The sequence below is a fragment of the Dromiciops gliroides genome, chromosome 2, assembly GCF_019393635.1.
Source record: "Dromiciops gliroides isolate mDroGli1 chromosome 2, mDroGli1.pri, whole genome shotgun sequence".
Lineage (NCBI taxonomy): Eukaryota > Metazoa > Chordata > Mammalia > Microbiotheria > Microbiotheriidae > Dromiciops > Dromiciops gliroides.
The window spans coordinates 151,763,371-151,785,803 of record NC_057862.1 but is presented as its reverse complement, the minus strand read 5'-3'; the positions used below and the strand labels follow the sequence as shown (position 1 = coordinate 151,785,803).

Sequence of the window (22,433 nt, the reverse complement as noted above, 5' to 3'; positions counted from 1 at the left end):
CCCTACCTTCCCCAGGTAGGGTTCCCTGCCTCTCCCAAGTTAACATTGTATCTATTTTGTATGTGTTTTCATATATGTATGTGCATGTTTATGTGTGCATATTCATGTTATCTCCCCTGCCTTGAGGGCATGAATGTTTACTTTTGTCTTTGTATCCCTAGTGCCTAGTACACAGTAGGTGCTTAATAAATGCTCAGTGATTGATTAAAAGTCCCCATGACCAAATGTAGCATGTGAGGTTAGAAGGAAGAGGGACAGCCATATAGGGAAGCTCTTCTGTGGAATGTATCTTTCCAGCTAAGTGGCCCGATGGATAGAACACTGAGCTTAATGTCAGGAAGATCTGAGTTTAGATCTTGCCTCAGACATATTTACTAGTGGTATGATCCTGGAAAAGTCTCTTTCTTTTAGCCTCAATTTCCTCATCTGTAAAATGGGGATAGTAATATGTAATAATAATATATGTAATAATATGTGATAGCAATAGTAAAATGGGGATAGCTACCTCACGGAATTATTGTGACAGTCAAATTAGATAAAAGATAAAAATCACTTTGCAAACTTTAAAGTGTAGTATAAAAATGCTAGCCATTATTATTATTAGTCAACTGCCTAAGTAGGCATACAGGTGATATAAACAATTAATACTTTATGATTGCTACTCTGGAATTGACACATGTCCAAGATTTAGAAAAAGATCAGAGAATTTTACAGTTGGGAGAAATCAATTTACCTGCTCTCGTGCATCCCATTAAAAAATGCCTAAGACTTGGACTCCCAAGATGTGTATGGCCAGTATTTGATTGCTTGGCCTGGGAATGGTGGGATAAGTACAAGTTTGGAGTTAAAACCATGAATCCCAGCTCTGCCACTTACTACCTTTGTGACCTTAGGCAAAGGCTTGGGTAAGTCATTTCTATTCCTGAGTCCCAAGACTCTTCATCTATTAATTGAGGGGAAAGACTAGATGATCTCTAAGGCTGCTTCTGGTTCTAAATCCTGTGATATTATCTATTATAGATGGGAGTCTGCTAAGCTGAGTCTAGTTTCTCTGGTGGTGGTATGGCTTTTAGGGCAGGAGTACCTTGTATAAGTAGATGCTCAATAATGTTGTTTGATAATGATATTGACTCATACCATCTCCTCATCCCCCGATTTGAAATGCCTCCCACCCCTCCTCTCTGCCTATTCTTGTCCTTAAAGGCTCAGCTTCATGTCTCACCTCCTCCGTGAAGCCTTTTAGATGAATCCAGATCACAGGGAATTCTCCCCATGCTGAGCTCCAATGGTACTTGGCATCTTTGCCACTCCTTCAGCCCTTACCACATGTGGTAACTTTTCATATGGCTATTAATAACAGGGATTTCTTCCTTAGAAAATTGCCTCTTCATATCCTTTGACTAGCCATTGTGAATAGCTCTTATTCTTCTAAATTTAAATAATTTACTTACAGATCTTAGAAATGAGATCCTTATCAGAGAAACTTGTTGCAAAGATTCCCCGTCCCACCAGTAACTCTTTCCCCTTCTCATTTTAGTAGCACTTATTGGTCAGTTTTTCATGTGTATCCATTTTGTCTCCTCAATATAACAGCAAAGCCTGAAGGCAGGGAGTGGGTCTTTTACGTTTTTTGTATAACCCCCCTCCCCTCCATCTGTAGTACAGGGCTGGGAAATTCCAGTAGGCATTCAGGAAATGCTGCTTGGTTGATTGATTGATACTTACTGGTTCTACCTTGATCTGGCTGAGGGACCTATTAAGTTTCTTTACAGAGGGTGTCACTTCTAAGACACTTGAACTGAAATTTAGATTTCCTCTGGTCACATACAAGACGAGCTTTGTCAAGGAAAGCTGGTCACTATAAGAAAGTGCAAGGTCCGTTGCCCATATCTAATCAAAACAGAAAAGAAAAAAAAAAAAGAAGAAATGAGACCAGCAAAAAGGGGGAGGGGAAGAAATGTGACTTTAATGGAGCAGATATCTTTTGCTTCTATTTCTACATCATTCAATTGAGTGATGGAGCTGCCACAAACCCCTAATCAAAACAGTCAAGACGATCTCTGCAGTTACAGTACTGCAAATAACCTGACGGAGAAAATCGACCCAATTGTCCTATTACCTTATTTGAGAAAAGTTAACTAAATTCAGGAAGGTTGAGGTGGTTTTTGATTTTTCTGCTCATGACTGAACATTTCTAAAATGGACAGGGCAAAGGAAGTTCTCAATTCCATTGAGTAAAAATGAACTTTAGGGGATTGGTGAGGGGGGTTGTGGGGAAATGAAATGGACAGAAGGAGGAGAGCCTGATGCAAAGAATGAACCCTTGTGACAAAGGGCTCACCCCCTGCTGGAGGGAAGAGCAGAACTGAACCTCCTGTCCTTCTGTCATGGAGTGGCTGGCTATTGGAGAAGAAAACGGCCATACGCTCCAATAATTTCAATATGCCACAGAATGAAAACAACAAGACTCTGAGTGAGGAGGTCTTGATGCCTCATTTTTTGGAAACAGCATTGCTATTAATGAGTCATATGACCCTCGGCAAGTCTCTCTATCACACTGTGCCTCAGTTCCCTCATCTGTCAAAGGGAAATGATATCTGTACTACTTGCCCCAAAGGCTTTTTGTGAGGTTCAAATGAAAGCACTTTGAAAGGTTCACAAATGTATCCCATCTGCCACTAGCTAGAATTGTTGCTTTAAGCTGAGTAAGCTTAAACTGGGACTCAGTTTCCTCATCTGTAAAATGAGGCAATAAGATTCATATTCTAGTAATCTAGAATATTATTTTAATCATTCTAATATACCCATAAAATCCCCGCATGTATTCTATCTTTGGGCAAATCAGCGATTTGTTTTGAAATGCCAGCAATACCTGGAGGAGGAAGACCTGGGTCCAAGTCCTGTCTCAACCACTTGCTGGCTGTGTGACCTTGAGCCAACCACAGACTCAATTTCCTAAGCTAAGGTACAATTCCTAACAATTGTACCACCTACCTCTCAAGGCTCTTGTGAGGATCACTTGACATAAAGTATGTTATCACTTGACTGCTAGTTCTGGAGTCAGAAAGACTTGCATTCAAATCCTACTTCAAACACTTAGTAGGGTCACTAGGGTGACCTTAGGCTAGTTATTTAAGCACTCTGTGCCTCAGTTTCCTCTTCTCTAGAATGAGGACTGCTAGGTAGTACAGTGCTTAGAAAACCAGGCCTACAGTTAGGAAGGCTCATCTTCCTGAGTTCAAATTGTGATGTTTAAAATCTTAATTGTGGTCGCCAAAAATTAAAAGGCTTCAGTACCAGTCTTTGGGCATTAAACATTTATTAGAGCATACAGATATTTACAAAGAGTTCAGAAGGTTATGAAAAAGAAGTCCTACCTAGCCTAGAGTTCCAGCTTGGTTGGGTTCTTCCTGAAGTCCTCTTCCACAAGCCTGCTTTAATCAGGAACTCCCTAGCAAGCTGTTTGTGGAAGCTTTTTTATAGATCTGGAACAGAGGCAGTCCTTACACACTGCTTCAAGGTGATTGGTTGGCATCATCCAAGGTGTTCTCAAGTTGAGTTCACAGTCTAGCTTCTGAGAACAATACCTTCTTAAAGGATAGCCAGGTGTGATTACAATCCAATTAACTTGAAGTAGGCTTAATCAGCAGTCAATTACTCTCACTTGATTCAATCAGTCTTGATTAATCTCCATGTGGGTCTTTGAGTATCTGCTAAATCCCATTATTTCATCACAAAATCCAGCTTCTGACACTTATTAGCTGTGTGACCCTGGGCTAATCACTTAACCCTGTTTGCCTCAGTTTCCTCATCTATAAAATGATCTGGAGAAGGAAATGGCTAATAACTTGGCCAAGAAAACCCCAAATGGGGTCACAAAGAATCAGACTTGACTAAAAATAACTGAACAGAAAACAACAGCATGAGGAAGTTGTTCTCAATAACCTTTAAAGTCCCTCACAGTTCTAAGTCTACATTATGATCCTATGCTACTCCTTTACTACCCTCTAAATGCACTGTCTCTGGAGTCAGAGGACCTGGTTTCAAATCCCACCTTTGAAACTTAATTATCTTTGGACTTCTTTTCCCTAATTTCCAAAATGAAGGGGATTGAACTTAATGGCCTCTGAGGCCCTTTCTAGCTCTACATCTATGATTCTGGGATTCCATAAACCATTGCTGCCAGTATTACTGAGTGGTTATGGTCAGGGGGCTTCCTGATGAAAACCACTTAAGATTTTATACATAGACTTAGTAGCTTAAGGGTGAGGCTATGAAGGCCTTATTCCTCAGTTAGTAGACTTTGTGCAGTTCTGCCTCATTTAAATCCAAGTCACTTCCAAGTCAAGACATTACCCCATAAAGTCATTGGTCCTCTTCAAAAACAAAGGATGAACAACAACTGAACTGATGCCCTTGGCTCTTGTGAGTAGCCTTTCCCCACCAATGACCATCTTCTGGCTGAAATTAAAATCACTAGATGGTCAAAAGCTGACTTGTTCACAGTACTTAGTGGCTCAGATTACTCTGGGAAGGATCTTGTGGGGAGAATGTGACGTATGTTTTAGCTGGAGTGGGCTGTAATTAGTAGTAATGCATTCTCACTGTAGGAAATTGGAATCTAACACATTTTCATAAAGGACTTGATTAAGAACCCTCCCCGCTTTTTTCTGTTAAAAGGCGGGTAGAGCATGTGCCTAACACACCAAGGCAGTATGTTAACACACATAGCGCCTCTGCCCTAGAGTGGCCTCCTTTAAAACAAATCTAGCAGTGAGTGACTTGACTAAGCATTGAATGGTAAATGGCATCATTATAAGGATATTAAGAGGTCAGGCAGTCAAGGCCTCTTGCTAAACTGGAGCTAATTTCCGAGTCATATTCACATAGTAATGCCCTTTTTATAATAGCAAATAAATCACATTTATAACAATTGTTAAAAAGTAACTGCCAAGTATCTGTTGCAGCATTAAATATCCTATTTGTCAACTTAAATATTTCCTGCTGCATTGTGTAAAATGCAAATCAGGTGGGGACAGCTACTTTCCCTTCAGAATAAAGTGAACTTTTCATTCTTACAAGGTAGGCAATTTTCTGAGAATCTAGTCAAACTTTGTAAATGCTCTTGATAAGGGTGAGGTTGCATTCCATTTCAAGCACTTGGGTTGATTGCAAAGCACATTAGCTTTGGGGTGATTCATCTTTTCATTACTGCACATTACTTTTATACTTTTATTTCTTATTTGCCTAGCACTTTGAAGCTTCCCTCCTCCCCCTCCCCCCACCTGCCCAAAGCATTTTCATACATGTTGTCTTTTCTGATCTTCACAAAAACATCTTCTCCCAGTCAGGTATGGGGGGGGGGAGTGGTATTGTGGGGGCATTATTATAATTCATAGCTGAGGAAACTAAGGTTTTTCTGCAAACTGGAGTTTAAGTGACTTGGCCAACGTCACAGCAGTACTGGCTGGGATGAGAACCTAGGTCTCTTGCTACTAAGACTGATCTTTCCATTATATCACATCTTTCATCAAATCACAATAAAAACCAAACAGAAAGGAAATCTTAAACCTTTTCTTCATCATTTCCAGTTGGAAATTGATCATGCCATCAGTAGACCCTTCCCCCCTAAGCAAAGCTACTTAGTAATGATAAGGAAATCTTAACCTTTTCATCAAAAGCAAGGGTTTTTGGGGTTTTGTTGGAATTACCCACTTTACTTATGGGTAGAAGTATGGTCCTATGGAAAGTGGTCTGGATTTAGAGCCAGAGGACCTGGGTTCAAATCCCACTTCTACTTTTTAAAACCCATGTGGCTTTGGGTAAGTCACTCTTGGTCTCGATTTTCTCCTCAGCAAAATAAAGGGGTTGAACTAGATGCTATGGAAGGTACCCTTCTAGCTCTAGACTTACGATGCTACTGTGTAAAAATAGCCTGCCACAACTGCTGTTTCTGCACCATCACTAGGGTACCTATGGGATGGATACTCATGAGTCTCCTCCTCCAGGACTCTCCATAGCCATCAGCACTTGGCTTGGCACACACTCAGAACTCAATCACTGAAACTGCCTGATTGATATTATAGTCACCTTAGCCTCTTGGCATTTGTTTCCATTGCCATGGGGCCCCTTCTATTGGATTCAGGGGTCTTCTCTGGCTTTCTGCTTTCAGGACCATGTGACCCTCAGCGTCATCCAGTGGTAATGTCCAAATAGAGCAGCTGCCCCGAGCCCCTGAGCTTAGGGGCCTGACCACTAGGAACATCTGACAGACAGAACAGCTCAGTGACTTAAGTAAGAAGAAAAACAAAACAATCAGAAAATGCATGTGAAGTCATTTAGAGGCCACGTTTCCTAGTGAAGAGAGGAACTATCTGGAGTCAGAAAGACCTATTTCAAGCCCTGTCTGATGTATAGGAGTTGTGTGACCATGGACCAGTCATTTAACCCGAGTGTTAGCTTGTGTGTCTATGAAACAGAGAGCACAATTATTGTGCCACCTACTTAATAGGGTTGTTGTGAGGAAAAATGTTTTGTAAACCTTGAAACGCTGCAGGTATAGGAGTGATGATGGAGTGTAAAAGGGTTAGGGAAGTGTAGGAGGGAGTGATTTCCAATCTCTACCCTCCAACCTTGTAGAATATAGAAATGGGGCAGTATGAGCCCACAGTGAAAATGGAACTTTTACATTGAATCTCTACTTCCCAACAGAGATTTTGTGGACTGTTATACTTAGGGCTAGTTTTAGGTATAATTGTGAATTATGGGGAAATATGGGACACTGCCCAGCTCCTTTAGCTGCTAATTTGAGGCCTCAGGTCTCACATGACACCACTTCCATCACTTTCTTTGGGTAGTTCCCCATAGTGCACCAAATTTTTCCTGCTCTTCTCCCTTCTCCCTTCTCCCTTCTCCCATTCTGTTTTGTTTTGTCCTACATCCTCAGGACTCTTTTTCTCTCCTCTAGAACTAACAGAATGCTAATGTATTAATGTCTATTAATGAGTTGCTCCTCCCCAGATGAAGTGTTTGTATTTTAACAGGGACCTTCTGGAGACAATGTCAATGTAAGGGCTCCTATTAAAATGTAAATTTTTTGGCATATTTTAAAAGAATCTAGTAACAGTCATTTTTAAGCCCATGGGAGGTTGGAGCTTGAAATATCCACAGGCAAATGAGCCTTTTAGTGTTTCTTGAATCATATTATATGGAGTAAAGTCAACTTTGCCTATGCAATAGAGTCAAACCAAGGTTCAAGATATTCTTCTCTTTATTCATATTGGATGTGATTTGTACACGTAAAGAAGTTTGGCCATGCTTTCTGAGTCATGTGGAAAAGGACAAAGTGGATGTGCCATCTGAAGAGTGTTCAGTGAGGAGGAGATGTGAAGAATTCCCTTACTATCAGCTTCCCTCTTCCCCTACCATTCCACTGCAATTTTGGTGCCTGTCATTGGTGAGGAACCCTTCATTGGCTAAGTTGACTTTTTCATCTTAAGTGTCTTTTGTGGGGCCTGGTCTAGTTGGTATGTGCCTCTTTGCTGGGATTCTAATCTCAAGTCAAGTCAACAAGCATTTATAAAATGCTGACTTTGTGGCAGGCACTGTGTGAGATACACTTTGGAGATACAAAGAAAGGTAAAAACCAGTCCCTGCTATCAAGGAACTCACAGTCTAATGGGGGAGAATGTAGACAAAACAATTATGTATAAGCAAGCTATGCCTAGGATAAAATTGGAGATAGCTTCAGAGCAAAGGCCCAAAAGGATCAAGGAAGACCAAGAAAAGCTTTTTGCAGAAGGTAGGACTTTTGTTTTTGTTTTGGTGAGGCAATTGGGGTTAACACACAGCTAGTAAGTGTCAAGTGTCTGAGGTCGGATTTGAACTCAGGTCCTCCTGAATCCAGGGCCAGTGCTCTATCCACTGTGCCACCTAGCTGCCCCAGAAGGTAGGACTTTTGCTGAGACTTTCAGGAAGCCAAGAAAACCAGAGATGAGGAGAAGCATGATAGAGACAGAGACAGAGACAGAGAGAGTGTAACAGGCATGAGGGACAGTCAGTGAAAGCATCACTGAAGAGTCAGGAGATGGAGTATCTCATTCCAGGAACAGAAGTAGGCCTGAGTCCCTGGATTGTAGAGTAAGTGAAGGGAAGAAAGGTCTAAGAAGACTAGAAAGGTCAGAAGGGGCCAAGTTGTGAAGGCCTATGCTCTGGGAAAAGTCTCTTGTTTATGCCCCTGATCTAACCACAGTTAGATCATTTCTACTATAATCACCAAAACAATAATTACTAAAATAATAGCTGGCCTCTACATAATGCTTTGAAGTCTGCAAAGTGCTTTACACACATTATATTGCTCGATCTGAGTTAGGTTAATGAATGAAAAATCATTGATTAAACCTTTGCTGTTATTGTTCAATTGTCTGACTCTTCATGACCCCATTTGGCAAAGATACTAGAACGGTTTGCCATATCCTTCTCCAGATCATTTTATAGATGAGGAACTGAGGCAAAGAGGGTTAAAGTGACTTTCCCAGAGTCACAAAACTTGTAAATGTCTGAGGCTAGATTTGAACTCAGGAAGATGCGTCTTCCTGATTCCAAGCCCGGTGTTCTATCCACTGTGCCACCTCACTGCCTTTACATTGTATGGAACCCTGTTTGGGCACTGAAAATGAAAAGAAAAAGTGAGATAATTCCTATTTCACATTCCAATTGGGAAATAAGACATAGGAAGGAATCAGCTACAGGATAAATGGAAAGGCCAAGTAGTCCGTTAGGTATATCTACAAGGTAAATAGTAAGGTCCAAGGGTCCTTAGGATACATCTACAGGGCAGATTACAATAACAATTGCAATTCAGTCTTTTTTTCAGTTGCATCATTCTCACTGTGACCCCATTTGGGGTTTTCTTGCCAAAGTTACTAGAGTAGTTTGTCACTTCTTTCTCTGGTTCATTTTACACAATGAGAAAATTGAGGCAAATTGGGTTTGCCCAGGCTCACACAGCCAGTAAGTGTCAGAGACCAGATTTGAACTCAGGTCTTCCTGACTCCTTCTTTGCCAAGAAGGAAAACCCCACACCACTGAAAAACTGAACAACAAACTGAAGGGCAGAGAGGTTAAGGAATATGCTCAAAGTCACACAGCTAGTAGGTGACTCCAAGCCAAGGCTCCTGACTCACAGCCCAGTGCTCAGGAAATCATCTTTCTCTCCTACATCTAGCAAGGAGAATGTTTTTCTTCCCCTTAACTTTTTAGAAAACTAGGACTCTCCATGTCAATTCTTGAACTTTCTCTAAATGCTCTCCTCCAGGCCTGGTTTTCTATTCATACTCCTTACAGAGGAAGCTTTTGTGTGTGTGGAAAGAAAAATATAAACCAATTAAACGTTAAAAGTACTTAGTTTCTGAAATGATTGTTTCTTTTGTGAGGGTGTAGGGAACCAGACCATCCTATTCCTCTATCCCAGAATGCCTTCCCCTCCTGCTCTCTCCTAATCCAAATCCTCTCCGCCCCTTGTCCAGCTTGAAGCCTTGCTTCCTATTATACATGAAACCTTCCTGGCCATGGAAGATACATATTAACCACTTTTTTCCTGCAATTCCTGTTGCACTTAAGACTCAGACCCTTCTATTATACACATAGACACACACACACACACACATATATAATTTCTTTTTCTTTTCACTTCCAAATTGTATCTTTCCTTCCACCCTTCCCCAACCCTTGAGAAGACAAAAAATAAGATACCCATTACACATATTGAAGTCACGCCAAATATAGACCCATCTAATTTAGGGTGGTGTAACTGCTCTCTAAATGTTTCCATGCTACATTTCTGTGGGCAGGCTGTAAGCTGCCTGAGGACAGGGACTGTGACTTATGCATCAGCATACATAGTGCACAGATCAGTTGTCAACACATCTTGGGACAAGCATTACTGTCAACCCTTCCCCTCTAAATACCTACAACCTTATATTTCATCATATTCTTTAGAGTAAAGAACACACTGCAGGAGTTGGACCCTACTGAATCCCTATTAAGTGAATGAATGACGAGAGATACCATCTTTTGTCTCCCTGAGACAACCCTATGCTTATTTGCTTTGAAGACTGAAGCCAGAGAGATTCCCATTGAGGCCTTAACCTGGGGGAGAAAGGAGGAGGGCCACAGCAGTGCAGAAGTAGCCACTCTGTTTTCCTTTTAGGCTCCTGGGGACTGTGCCAGGAAAACCTGTTTCTGCTGCATTGATGGGCTGCTCAGTATGCATAGCACTAAGCAGAGTCAATGGAACTGGGATGGCAGATTGGGCAGCTGCAGTGGAGAGAATCTGAAATCACAATTGTCCACACGACCTTTAAGCAAGAGCATGGAATCAGAGGCCGCGGGGAGGGGAAAGTGGCCTTTCCTAAGATCCCTCTCTGGGCCCTAGGGCCTCCCCTTCCTGTCTGGGCCACAAGCCTTAAAATTAAATTGTAAGGAAACAGACTTGGGGGGATTCCCACTACACAGCCTATTTTCTCCTAGAAGGTGTCTAATTTGGGGAGCAAGGGAAGTAGAAGAAGAGGAAGGAGGAGACATAGCCAAAGATCATTTTCTGAGATATTCTGATTACCACTGGGAGCCTCTTGCTGTTTTGGGCTTTATCCTGAGCTGCAGATATACAATGGCTCCTTGGCGGAGGGGGTGCGGCTCACATCTATGTTGGACACAGTTCCTCACTACAGGTCACTGTTCTAAGGGTCCTGGCCTCATTTATTCTATTTTCAAACCCTGTTCCAACCTAGGCTTGGATAGTCATGGATATAGAGCTGGAGAGAACCTTAAGGGTCATCAAGTTCACCCTCTCACCACCGCCACCCCCATTTTGAAGGTAAGAAACCTGAGCTCCGGGGACGTTAAGTGACTTGCTCAGGGTAATACAACTTGTTGAAGAGTCAGAGGAAGGATTTGAATCTAGGTCCTCTGGCTCTGGGAGTTTGTGCTTTTCCAGTTCTTCTCTGGCTTGCTAGCGTCGAATCCATCTTATTTCTAGAACAGAGTGGACTGCGAGTAGAGTAAACCAAATAGTCAAACCATCTCAATATTAGCAAATATAGAGGAAATTATTCCAAACTAATGAAGATGGGGAATCACATTCTCATAGTTCTTTAAGGTTTACAAAATGCATCCCTCACAAGAACCTGAGAGATCAGTAACAGAGCTACTTTCGTACTTCTGTGCTCTGTAATTTCATCCAAATCACAACCCTTGGGGGCACAGTAGAAAGAGTGCTAGATCCGGAGTCAGAAAGACTGTGTTTGAATCCTGCCTCTGCCATTATGGGTGTGACCTTGGGACAAGTTACTTCAATTCTCAGGCCTCAGTTTCCTTTTCTGTAAAATAAGAGGATTGGACTTGATGACCGCCAAGGACCCCTTCAGATTGAACTTCAATAGCCTAGTCTCCCTCTGAGTCTCAGTAGTCAGTCTGTGAATGTCTGGGGCTAGAAAATTCATTACCCTGGAGCCAGCTTGGTGATGAGCTGCTGCTTTGTTAGTCTGGTTTTCACATGACAAGTGCCCCGTTCATCACTGGACCTGTCTGTACTTGAGACGTTCCAGCTTGGCTGGCCCCACCTGGGCTCCTGCTCTGTGGGTACAGCACTTGAGAACCTTGGGTGGGTCCCAAGATGATGGTGCATTGGAGCAGCACTTCAGGGGAGGTGGGAAAAGATTGTCATCCCCTTTTCACTTAGGGGGAAATTGAGGCTCAGAAAGATTAAGTCTTTTGGCCATAATCACATGGCTAGCTAGTAAGTACCAGTACTGAAATTAGTAACAGCAGCAGCAGCAGCAGCAGCAGCAACAACTCATGTTTATACCAACCATCATGAGGGGAAGGATCATTAACAGATCAGAAAAGGATCTTTATGTACTCCAACTCCCTGTTTGAGGAAACCAAAGCTCAGAGAGTTGCAGAAAGCCTCCACTACTAAATCTTTCCTGCATTGGTCCTGCCATATGTGCCATACTCCCAAATTATTTTTTCCTTTTATTTAAGGGAGTGAAAACTCATGTTTTTGTTTGTTTGTTTGTTTGTTTTTGCAGGGCAATGAGGGTTAAGTGACTTGCCCAGGGTCACACAGCTAGTAAGTGTCAAGTGTCTGAGGTCAGATTTGAACTCAGGTCCTCCTGAATCCAGGGCCGGTGCTTTATCAACTGCGCCACCTAGCTGCCCCCTGAACACTCATGTTAAAAAGCAAATGCTGGGGGGGCGGAGCCAAGATGGCAGAGAGGAAGCAGCAAGCTGTCTGAGCTCTCCTTCTGTTCCCTCAAAACGAACATTAAATCAAGCCTCTGGACGGATTCTGAAACTACAGAACCTGCAAAGAGACAGAGAGACACAGTCCTCCAACCAGAGATAATTTAGAAGACTTCAGGAAAAGGTCGGTCTGACTCGGGCAAAAGGAAGGCCCAGCGCAGGGCAGCAACCCAGCGCCGAGGGGGTCGGGGCAAGTCAGCAGGAGCTGTGGGCCACAGCCGAACAACTGAGGCTCCCGGAACCTGGCTCAAAAATCTGGTGGCCAAGAAGGACAGTGGAAAAACCTACCTGCACCGGCCGAGAGGACCACGAACGGCGGGATCAGACGCCGGGGTCTGGCGCCTGGCTGGCCGAGCACAATCAGACAGGAAGTGCAGGGCGGGGGAACTCCACACACCATAAAGGCCTCAGAGTAAAAGCCCAGTCACACAGCACCTATACCCCTGCACAAGAAGCCCAAAACAGGGACCCTGGTGCCCCCAGAGCAGACCTCAACTTAAAGAATAAATAAATAAGCTGCAATAATGAGTAAGAAGCAAAAAAGAGCCCTCTCCATTGAGAGCTTCTGTATCAATAGGGAATAAGCCAACACAAACTCAGATGAGGACAATAGCCTCAAATTGTCTACATCTGAAGCCTCACAAGGGAAGGTGAATTGGTCACAAGAACAAAAAGCCTTCCTGGAAGAGCTCAAAAAGGATTTTAAAAATCAATTGCAAGAGGTAGAAGAAAAAATGGGGAGAGAAATGAAAGCAAAACAAAAAAACTATGAAAAAAGAATCAGCAGCTTGGAAAAGGAAGCTGAAGAAAACAAAGCCTTAAAAAATTCATTTGGCCAAATGGAAAAAAAGCTGCATAATCTCACTGAAGAAAACAATACCTTAAAAAATTCACTTAGCCAAATGGAAAAAAAGGTGCATAATCTCACTGAAGAAAACAATGCCTTAAAAATTAAAGTGGGACAGTTAGAAGATAAGGAATCCATGAGACACCAAGAATCAGTCAAGCAGAATAAAAAAAATGAAAAAATAGAATAAAGTGTGAAATACCTCATTGGAAAGACAACTGATCTGGAAAACAGATCGAGGAGAGACAATTTGAGAATCATTGGACTGCCTGAAAGCCATGACCAGAAAAAGAATCTAGACACCATATTCCAGGAAATTATTAAGGAGAACTGCCCTGATATCATAGAATCAGAGGATAAAATCATCATTGAAAGAATCCACCAATCACCTCCTGAAAGAGACCCCAAAAGGAAAACTCCAAGGAATATTGTAGCCAAATTCCAGAATTATCAGGTGAAGGAGAAAATACTCCAAGCAGCCAGAAAGAAGCAATTTAAATATCATGGAGCCACAGTCAGGATTGCGCAGGACCTGGCAGCTTCAACATTAAAGGACCGCAAGGCTTGGAATATGATATTCCAGAAGGCAAAGGAGCTTGGATTGCAGCCAAGAATCTATTACCCAGCAAAAATGTGCATTTTCTTTCAGGGGAAAAGATGGACATTTAATGACATTGGGGACTTTCAATCTTTCCTGGTGAAAAGACCAGAACTGAATAGAAAATTCGATCTCAACATACAAGACTCAAGAGAAGTTTAAAAAGGTAAACAGAGGGGGAAAAAATTACCCTATTAGGTTAAACTGTTTATATCCCTACACAGGAAGATAATACTCATAACTCTTAAGAACTGTAAATGTATTTGGGCAGAGAGAAGGACTTTATATAAAGGGTATAAATATAAATTGTCTTTGATGTGATGATACAAAAGAATTAAGGGGATAAAAAGGGAGTCTATGGGGAGGAGAGGAAAGGGGAGGTGGAATGGGATGAATTATATCATATGAAGAGGTGGAAAAAAACCTATTACAATAGAGGGAAAGAAAGGAGGGGGGAACATTGTTTCAACCCTATTCTCATTAGATTTGACTCAAAGAGGGAATAACATATACGTTCATTGGGATAAAGAAACTTAACTCATTCTTTAGGGAAACAAAAGGGGAAGGGAAAGGGGGGACTGATAGAAGGGAGGACAAAAGCAAGGGAGAAAAGGGTAAAGAAAAGAGAGGGGGGTGATAAAAAGGGAGGGCAGATCAGGGGAGGCAGGGGTAAGAAGTAAAACGTCGGTGAGGAGGAATAGGGTGAAAGAAGGGGGGAAAAGTACAAAGGGGGTAAATAGAATGGAGGGGAATAGACAGTCAGTAATAATAACTGTGAATGTGAATGGGATGAACTCTGCTATAAAACGGAAGCGAATTGCAGAGTGGATTAAAAACCAGAACCCTACAATATGCTGTTTACAAGAAACACATTTGAAGCAGAGAGATACACACAGAGTAAAGGTAAAAGGCTGGAGCAGAATATATTATGCCTCAGCTAAAGTAAAAAAGGCAGGGGTAGCAATCCTTATCTCAGACAAAGTGCAGGCAAAAATAGATCTCATTAAAAGAGATAAGGAAGGAAATTACATCTTACTTAAAGGTACTATAGATAATGAAGTAATATCAATATTAAATATGTATGTGCCAAGTGGTATAGCATCCAAGTTCTTAGAGGAGAAGTTAAATGAGTTACAAGAGGAATTAGACAGTAATACTATACTAGTGGGGGATCTGAATCTCCCCCTCTCATAATTAGATAAATCTAGCCAAAAAATAAATAAGAAAGAAGTGAAAGAGGTGAATAGATTACTAGAAAAGTTAGACATGATAGATGTCTGGAGAAAATTGAATGGGGATAGAAAGGAATATACCTTTTTCTCAGCAGTACATGGCACATTTTCAAAAATTGACCATGTATTAGGGCACAAAAACATCATAGTCAAATGTAGAAAGGCAGAAATAGTAAATGCATCCTTCTCAGATCATGATGCAATAAAAATTACATGTAAGAAAGAGCCAGGGAAAAGTAGAATGAAAATCAATTGGAAACTAAATAATTTCATTCTAAAGAATGAATGGGCCAAACAAGAAATCATAGAAACAATCAATAACTTTATCCAAGAGAATGACAATAATGAGACAACATACCAAAATCTATGGGATGCAGCCAAAGCAGTGCTTAGGGGAAAATTTATAGCTCTAAATGCTTACATGAATAAAAAAGAGAAAGAGGAGATTAATGAATTGGGCATGCAACTTAAAAAGCTAGAAAAAGAACAAATTAGAAATCCCCAATTAGACACTAAATTAGAGATCCTGAAAATTAAAGGAGAAATTAATAAGATTGAAAGCAAAAAAACTATAGAATTAATCAATAAAACTAAGAGCTGGTTTTATGAAAAAACCAATAAAATAGATAAAATATTGGTTAATTTGATTAAAAAAAAGAAAGAAGAAAACCAAATTACCAGTATCAAAAATGAAAAGGGTGATGTTACCACCAACGAAGTGGAAATTAAAGCAATAATTAGGAAATATTTTGCCCAACTGTATGCCAATAAATTTGACAATCTAAATGAAATGGATGAATATTTACAAAAATACAAACTGCCCAGGTTAACTGAAGAGGAAATAAAATCCTTAAATAAACCCATATTAGAAAAAGAAATTGAACAAGCTATTAATGAACTCCCTAAGAAAAAATCCCCAGGGCCAGATGGGTTTACGGGTGAATTTTACCAAACATTTAAAGAACAATTAATTCCAATATTATACAAATTATTTGGAAAAATAGGTGAAGAAGGAGTTCTACCAAATTCGTTTTATGACACAAATATGGTGGTGATACCAAAACCAGGCAAAGCAAAAACAGAGAAAGAAAATTATAGACCAATCTCCCTAATGAATATTGATGCTAAAATCTTAAATAAGATATTAACAAGGAGATTACAGCAAGTGATCACCAGGATAATACACTATGACCAGGTGGGATTTATACCAGGAATGCAGGGCTGGTTCAACATTAGGAAAACTATTAACATAATCAACCACATCAATAAGAAAACCAACCAAAATCATATGATTATCTCAATAGATGCAGAGAAAGCTTTTGACAAAGTACAGCACCCATTCCTAATAAAAACACTAGAGAGTTTAGGAATAGGGGGAGCTTTCCTTAGAATAATAAACAGTATCTACCTAAAGCCATCAGCAAGTATTATATGCAATGGAGATAAATTAGAGGCCTTCCCAATAAGATCAGGGGTGAAACAGGGATGTCCATTATCACCCCTATTATTTAATATTGTTCTAGAAATGTTAGCTTTAGCAATCAGAGAAGAGAAAGGAATTAAAGGAATTAGAATAGGCAAGGAGGAAACAAAACTATCACTCTTTGCAGATGATATGATGGTATACTTAAGGAATCCTCGAGAATCAAGTCAAAAATTACTTGAAACAATTAACAACTTTAGCAAAGTAGCAGGATATAAAATAAATCCACATAAATCATCAGCATTTCTATACATGACCAACAAAGTCCAGCAGCAAGAGATAGAAAGAGAAATTCCATTTAAAGTAACGGTAGATAATATAAAATACTTGGTAGTCTACTTGCCAAGACAAACCCTGGAACTCTATGAACACAACTACCAAACACTCTTCACACAAATCAAATCAGATCTAAATAATTGGAAAGATATCAATTGCTCATGGATAGGCAGAGCTAATATAGTAAAAATGACAATACTGCCTAAATTAATTTACTTATTCAGTGCCATACCAATCAGACTACCTAAAAATTATTTTATACAGCTAGAAAAAATAATAACAAAATTCATCTGGAAAAACAAAAAATCAAGAATATCCAGGGAAATAATGAAAAAAAATTCACAGGAAGGTGGGTTAACGGTACCAAACCTGGAGCTTTACTATAAAGCGGCAGTCATCAAAACTATCTGGTACTGGCTAAAAAATAGAGTGGTAGATCAATGGAATAGGCTAGGCTCAGGAAATGCAGTAGTAAATGACACTAGTAATGTAGTGTTTGATAAACCCAAAGACTCCAGCTTCTGGGATAGGAACTCAATATTTGACAAAAACTGCTGGGAAAACTGGAAGATAGTATGGCAGAAATTAGGCATAGACCAACATCTTACACCTTATACTAAAATAAGGTCAAAATAGATACATGATTTAGACATAAGAGGTGATACCATAGGTAAATTAGGAGAGAAAGGAATAGTGTACCTATCAGATCTTTGGAAAGGAGAACAGTTTTTGACCAAACAAGAGATAGAGTATATTATAAAATGCAAAACGGATGATTTTGATTATATTAAATTAAAAAAATTTTGTACAAACAGAAGCAATGCATCCAAAATTGGAAGGGAGGCAGAAAGCTGGGAAACAATTTTTGAGGCCAGTGCTTCTGATAAAGGCCTCATCTCTAAAATATATAGGGAATTAAATCAAATTTATAAGAATCCAAGTCATTCCCCAATTGAGAAATGGTCAAAGGATATGAACAGGCAGTTTTCTGATGAAGAAACCAAAGCTATCTATTCCCACATGAAAAAATGCTCTAAATTTCTAATGATTAGAGAGATGCAAATTAAAACAACTCTGAGGTACCACCTGACACCTATCAGATTGGCTAAAATGACAAAAAAGGAAGATAATAAATTTTGGAGAGGCTGTGGGAAAATTGGAACACTAATGCATTGTTGGTGGAGCTGTGAGCTGATCCAACCAATTTGGAATTATGCCCAAAGGGCGATAAAGCTGTGCATACCCTTTGACCCAGCAATCCCACTTTTAGGTCTTTTGCCCAAAGAAATCATGGAAGGGGGAAAGGGACCCACATGTACAAAAATATTTATAGCTGCTCTTTACGTGGTAGCAAGGAATTGGAAGTTGAGGGGGTGCCCATCAATTGGGGAATGGCTGGACAAGTTGTGGTATATGAATACAATGGAATACTATTGTGCTGTAAGAAATGATGAGCAGGAAGAGTTCAGAGAAACCTGGAGGGTCTTACATGAGCTGATGATGAGTGAGATGAGCAGAACCAGAAGAACATTGTACACAGTATCATCAACATTGAGTGTTGACCTACTGTGATGGACTATATTCTTCTCACCAATGCAATGGTACAGAAGAGTTCCAGGGAACTCATGATAGAAGAGGATCTCCAAATTCAAGAAAAAAAAAAGAAAGAAAGAACTGTGGAGTATAGATGCTGATTGAACCATATTATTTCTTTTGTTTTGGGTGCTGTTTTTTTTTTCTATTTTGAGGTTTTGCACCACTGCTCTGATTCTTTCTCTTGTAACAGGATTAATGCAGAAATAGGATTAATGTTATTATGTGTATATATATATATATATATATATATGTGTGTGTATATATATATATATGTATATGTATAGAGATATATAGATATAACCTATATCAGATTACCTGCTGTCTAGGGGAGGGGGGAGGGAGAAAAATCTGAAATTGTAAAGCATGTATAAACAAAAGTTGAGAACTATCTTTACATGTAACGGAAAAAATAAAATACCTCATACATTAAAAAAAAAAAAAAGCAAATGCTGGGGTTAGGGGTGTGGGTGGAGTGGGGGAAGGATAAAGGTGGTAGAAATGAGTTGGCAGGTAGAACAGTAAGACATTATCAATCATTGACATTTTAGCAAAAATTAGTTGATCAGTTTAGTCCTAGCAGAGAAGAGGACCCTGGGGAGACAGGACACATGGGATAAAGGGAGGGGAGAAAGGTCTGGTGTATAAGGAACTTGGTGAGGCACATAGGGGGAGCCCTGGGCATCTAAAGGGCAGGATGAAGATAATACTTATTGGAGATATGGGTTCCAAAGGAAAATAACTAGGTGCTGATGTGAGGAAGGAAGTTGTAAATAGCAAACTTTCCAACTTCCCAGCTTGGCTAAGGGCCCAAGTTAGTAGCACCATCTCAATCTGCACTATCCAAACACTAGAGGGAGCTTGATATAGAAGAGAGAGGGGGCAACTAGGTGTTGCAGTGGATAGAGCACCGGCCCTGGATTCAGGAGGACCTGAGTTCAAATCCGACCTCAGACACTTGACACTTACTAGCTGTGTGACCCTGGGCAAGTCACTTAACCCCAATTGCCTAAAAAAAAAAAAAATTAGAAGAGAGAGGGCTGGGTCAGAAGATAAGAGTTTCGGTTCCATCACTAAGTAGTATGTGACAATGGACAGGTCACTTCCTGGCTATGACTTTCCCCAGTGCTTAAGGGGATTGGTCTAGATGACCTCTAAGGAATCTTGTAGGTGGCACAGTGGATGGGGGTACCGGTCTTAGAGTCAGGAAAATCTGAGTTTAAATCTGGCCTCAGACCCTTAATGACTAGTGACCCTGGGCAAGTCACTTAACTCTGTTTGCCTCAGTTTCCTCATCTGTAAAATGAGCTGGAGAAGGAAATTGCAAACCACTCCAGTGTCTTTGCCAAGAAAACATCAAATGGGGTCTTGAAGAGTTGAAACGACTGAACAATAACAATTTGGATGACTTCCATTCTCCATTTTGTAGTACCCAGAGAGGCCCAACCTAAAGCTATAGAACAAGGAAACAAAGTCTTGAAGTCTACAATATAGATGGAGGCTGGTGTAGCTGGTGGGCAGAATAGTCTGCCCTACTCAAGAAGTCTCCGCCTGAGTAGAACTGGTTCTAAAGACAATAGCTGTGGATCAGAGCAGTTAGGTAGATAAAGTTCTGGGCTGAGAGATGAAGTGTCTAGTTTGTGGAACAGCCAGGAGACCGTGTTGCTGGATCCAAGTGAGGTGTAAGAAGACTGGAAAGGGGGAAGCTAGGTGGTGCAGTGGATAGAGCACCGGCCCTGGAGTCAGGAAGACCTGAGTTCAAATCTGGCCTCAGACACTTAACACTTAGTAGCTGTGTGACCCTGGGCAAGTCACTTAACCCCAAATGCCTCACTAAAAAAAAAAAAAAAAGAAAAAGAAAGAAGACTGGAAAGGTAGGAGGGGGTTAGGTCATAAAGGGCTTTGAATGCCAAGCTAAGGACTTTGTATCTTATCCTGGAGGAGACAGGGAGCCACTGCAGTTTATGGAGCAGCAGAATAATATGGTTGTACTTTAGGAAAATCACTTTAGTGGCTGAAAGGAGGATGGGCTGGAGTAAGGAGAGACTCGAGGCAGGGAGACCCACCATTACTGTTCTTCAGTCATTTTAATCATGTCTGACTCTTTGTGCCCCTTGTGGGGTTTTCTTGGTAAAGATACCAGAGCGGTTTGCCATTTCCTTCTCTAGCTCATTTTATAGATGAGGGAACAGAGACAGAGTTAAATGGCTTACCCAGGGTCACACAGCTAGTAAGTGACTGAGACTAGATTTGAACTCAGAAAGATAAGTCTTCTTGACTTCAAGACTGGTACTCTATCTACTCTGCCACTTAGGTGTCTTGACCCACCATCAGGTTATTGCAATAATCCAGGTGTGAGGTGATGAAAGCCTGTAGTAGAGTGGTGGCAGTGTGAGAGGAGAGAAGGGAGCATGTAGGGGAGATGTTGCAAAGGTAAAATCAATAAATCTTGGCAATAGCTTGGATATGGGGCATGAGAGATAGAGAGGAATCCAGGATGACCCATTTTTCAGATGAGCAAACATAACCAAATGATCTCAAAGATCCCCCAAATCCCATGATCCTATAGATATAACATAAATGCCCACAAAAGACTTTGTGAGTTCAGAAAAAAAGGGCAAGATCACTATTTTGGAGCAGGTGGAGGAGTTGGCAGCATTTCATCTTGGCCTTGAAGGACAGATTCTGCATTAATAAACTATAAATTTTTTAGAATCCCATAAAAATTGAGTAGGTTAACTCCTGAGCTGTGAAGGGAGAGGGGTGAGTTACTGATTATGTCATAGTTCACCTTGAAGGAAGCTCCTGTCTCTGAGCAGGTTTCCATGCCCACTGAAGCATGGCAGTGCTAGCACTCAAGAGTGCTTGACACTCCCTTCCATCCTGCAGCTATCTGGATTCCTAGAAGGACCTTGGGCTTATAGGAAGGAACCTTGGGCACTTTGAAATGGCTGTGGTTTAAGTGGGTTCTTAAAAACTTACTTCAAAAGTAAAAACAAATGGATCTTTAAAACCACCAAAAATTTAAAACAAGACCAGATGTAACTGAGGGAGACAAAGGGGGAAAAATAGTTGAGAAACCTCTGTAAAAACATTCCTACCACTTTCAAAGGAGTAAGGAGTGAAGCCAATCCATTCATTCATTCATTCAATAAACCTTATAAGCATTTATTAAGGTCATACTATGTTCCAAGCACTGTGCTATATACTGGGGCTACAGAGGAAAGAATGAAAGTCTCTGCTTTCAGGAAGCTGGCTTTCAACTAGGGGAAAAGTACACCATGGATACTTATAAATAAATACAAGATATGTACAAAGTTGAGACAAAGTAATTTTAGAGAATATCAACTAACAACTGGGTTATCAGAAAAAGCCTCATGTTGGGAGTAGCATTAAAACTGAACTTTGGAGATTTCTTATAACAAAAATATGTTTTTTAATTAAATAAGAGGCTCTCTTCTTGGCCAAAGTTACTATATAGTTTTTAGATCTTGGGGGAAATGGAAGTTAGAAGCTAGTTAGGGAGGGGCGGCTAGGTGGCGCAGTGGATAAAGCACTTGCCCTGGATTCAGGAGGACCTGAGTTCAAATCCAGCCTCAGACACTTGACACTTACTAGGTGTATGACCCTAGGCAAGTAAGTCACTTAACCCCCATTGCCCTGACAAAAGAAGCTATTTGGGGAAAACTTTCTGGATGATCTAGAAAAATTAAAAAACCAACAACAAGCAAGCAGATCTTGCTGGCATAAAGGAAATTCTCTGTGTGATTTGTCCAACCAATGGGAACTCCACAAATAGTATGGTTCCCAAGGAAGATGAAGAAAGAGACATTTAACATTTTTGCATCTCTTTTTATGTGTCCCCAAGGTTGGCCTTATGTGAAGGTGAACTAGATAACCACCTACATGTTGTGGGCTTATTGTTTAAAGAATCATTCCAACAAGATGATGGACAGGGACTCACCGGAGCTCTGCCTCAAACCCTTCCAAACAACTTTAAATAATGCACCCAAACAAATTCTGAAGTAGCAGAACACACAAAATGAATCATTTCTCCCAACATCCCTAGTCATAGATTCTTCCTCTCTCAGACTAAAT

At 40.6% G+C, this 22,433-nt stretch overlaps 1 protein-coding gene across 1 annotated transcript in view; it reads right to left on the bottom strand.

Annotated features, from left to right (window-relative positions):
* IQCH (IQ motif containing H) overlaps window positions 1-22,433 on the bottom strand; it is a 176,041-nt gene that overhangs the window by 25,414 nt on the left and 128,194 nt on the right. Inside the window, exon 12 of the mRNA XM_043983514.1 lies at window positions 1,726-1,890. Within this exon, the coding sequence (XP_043839449.1) occupies window positions 1,726-1,890 (165 nt within the window). The remainder of the gene's footprint in view (window positions 1-1,725; window positions 1,891-22,433) is intronic.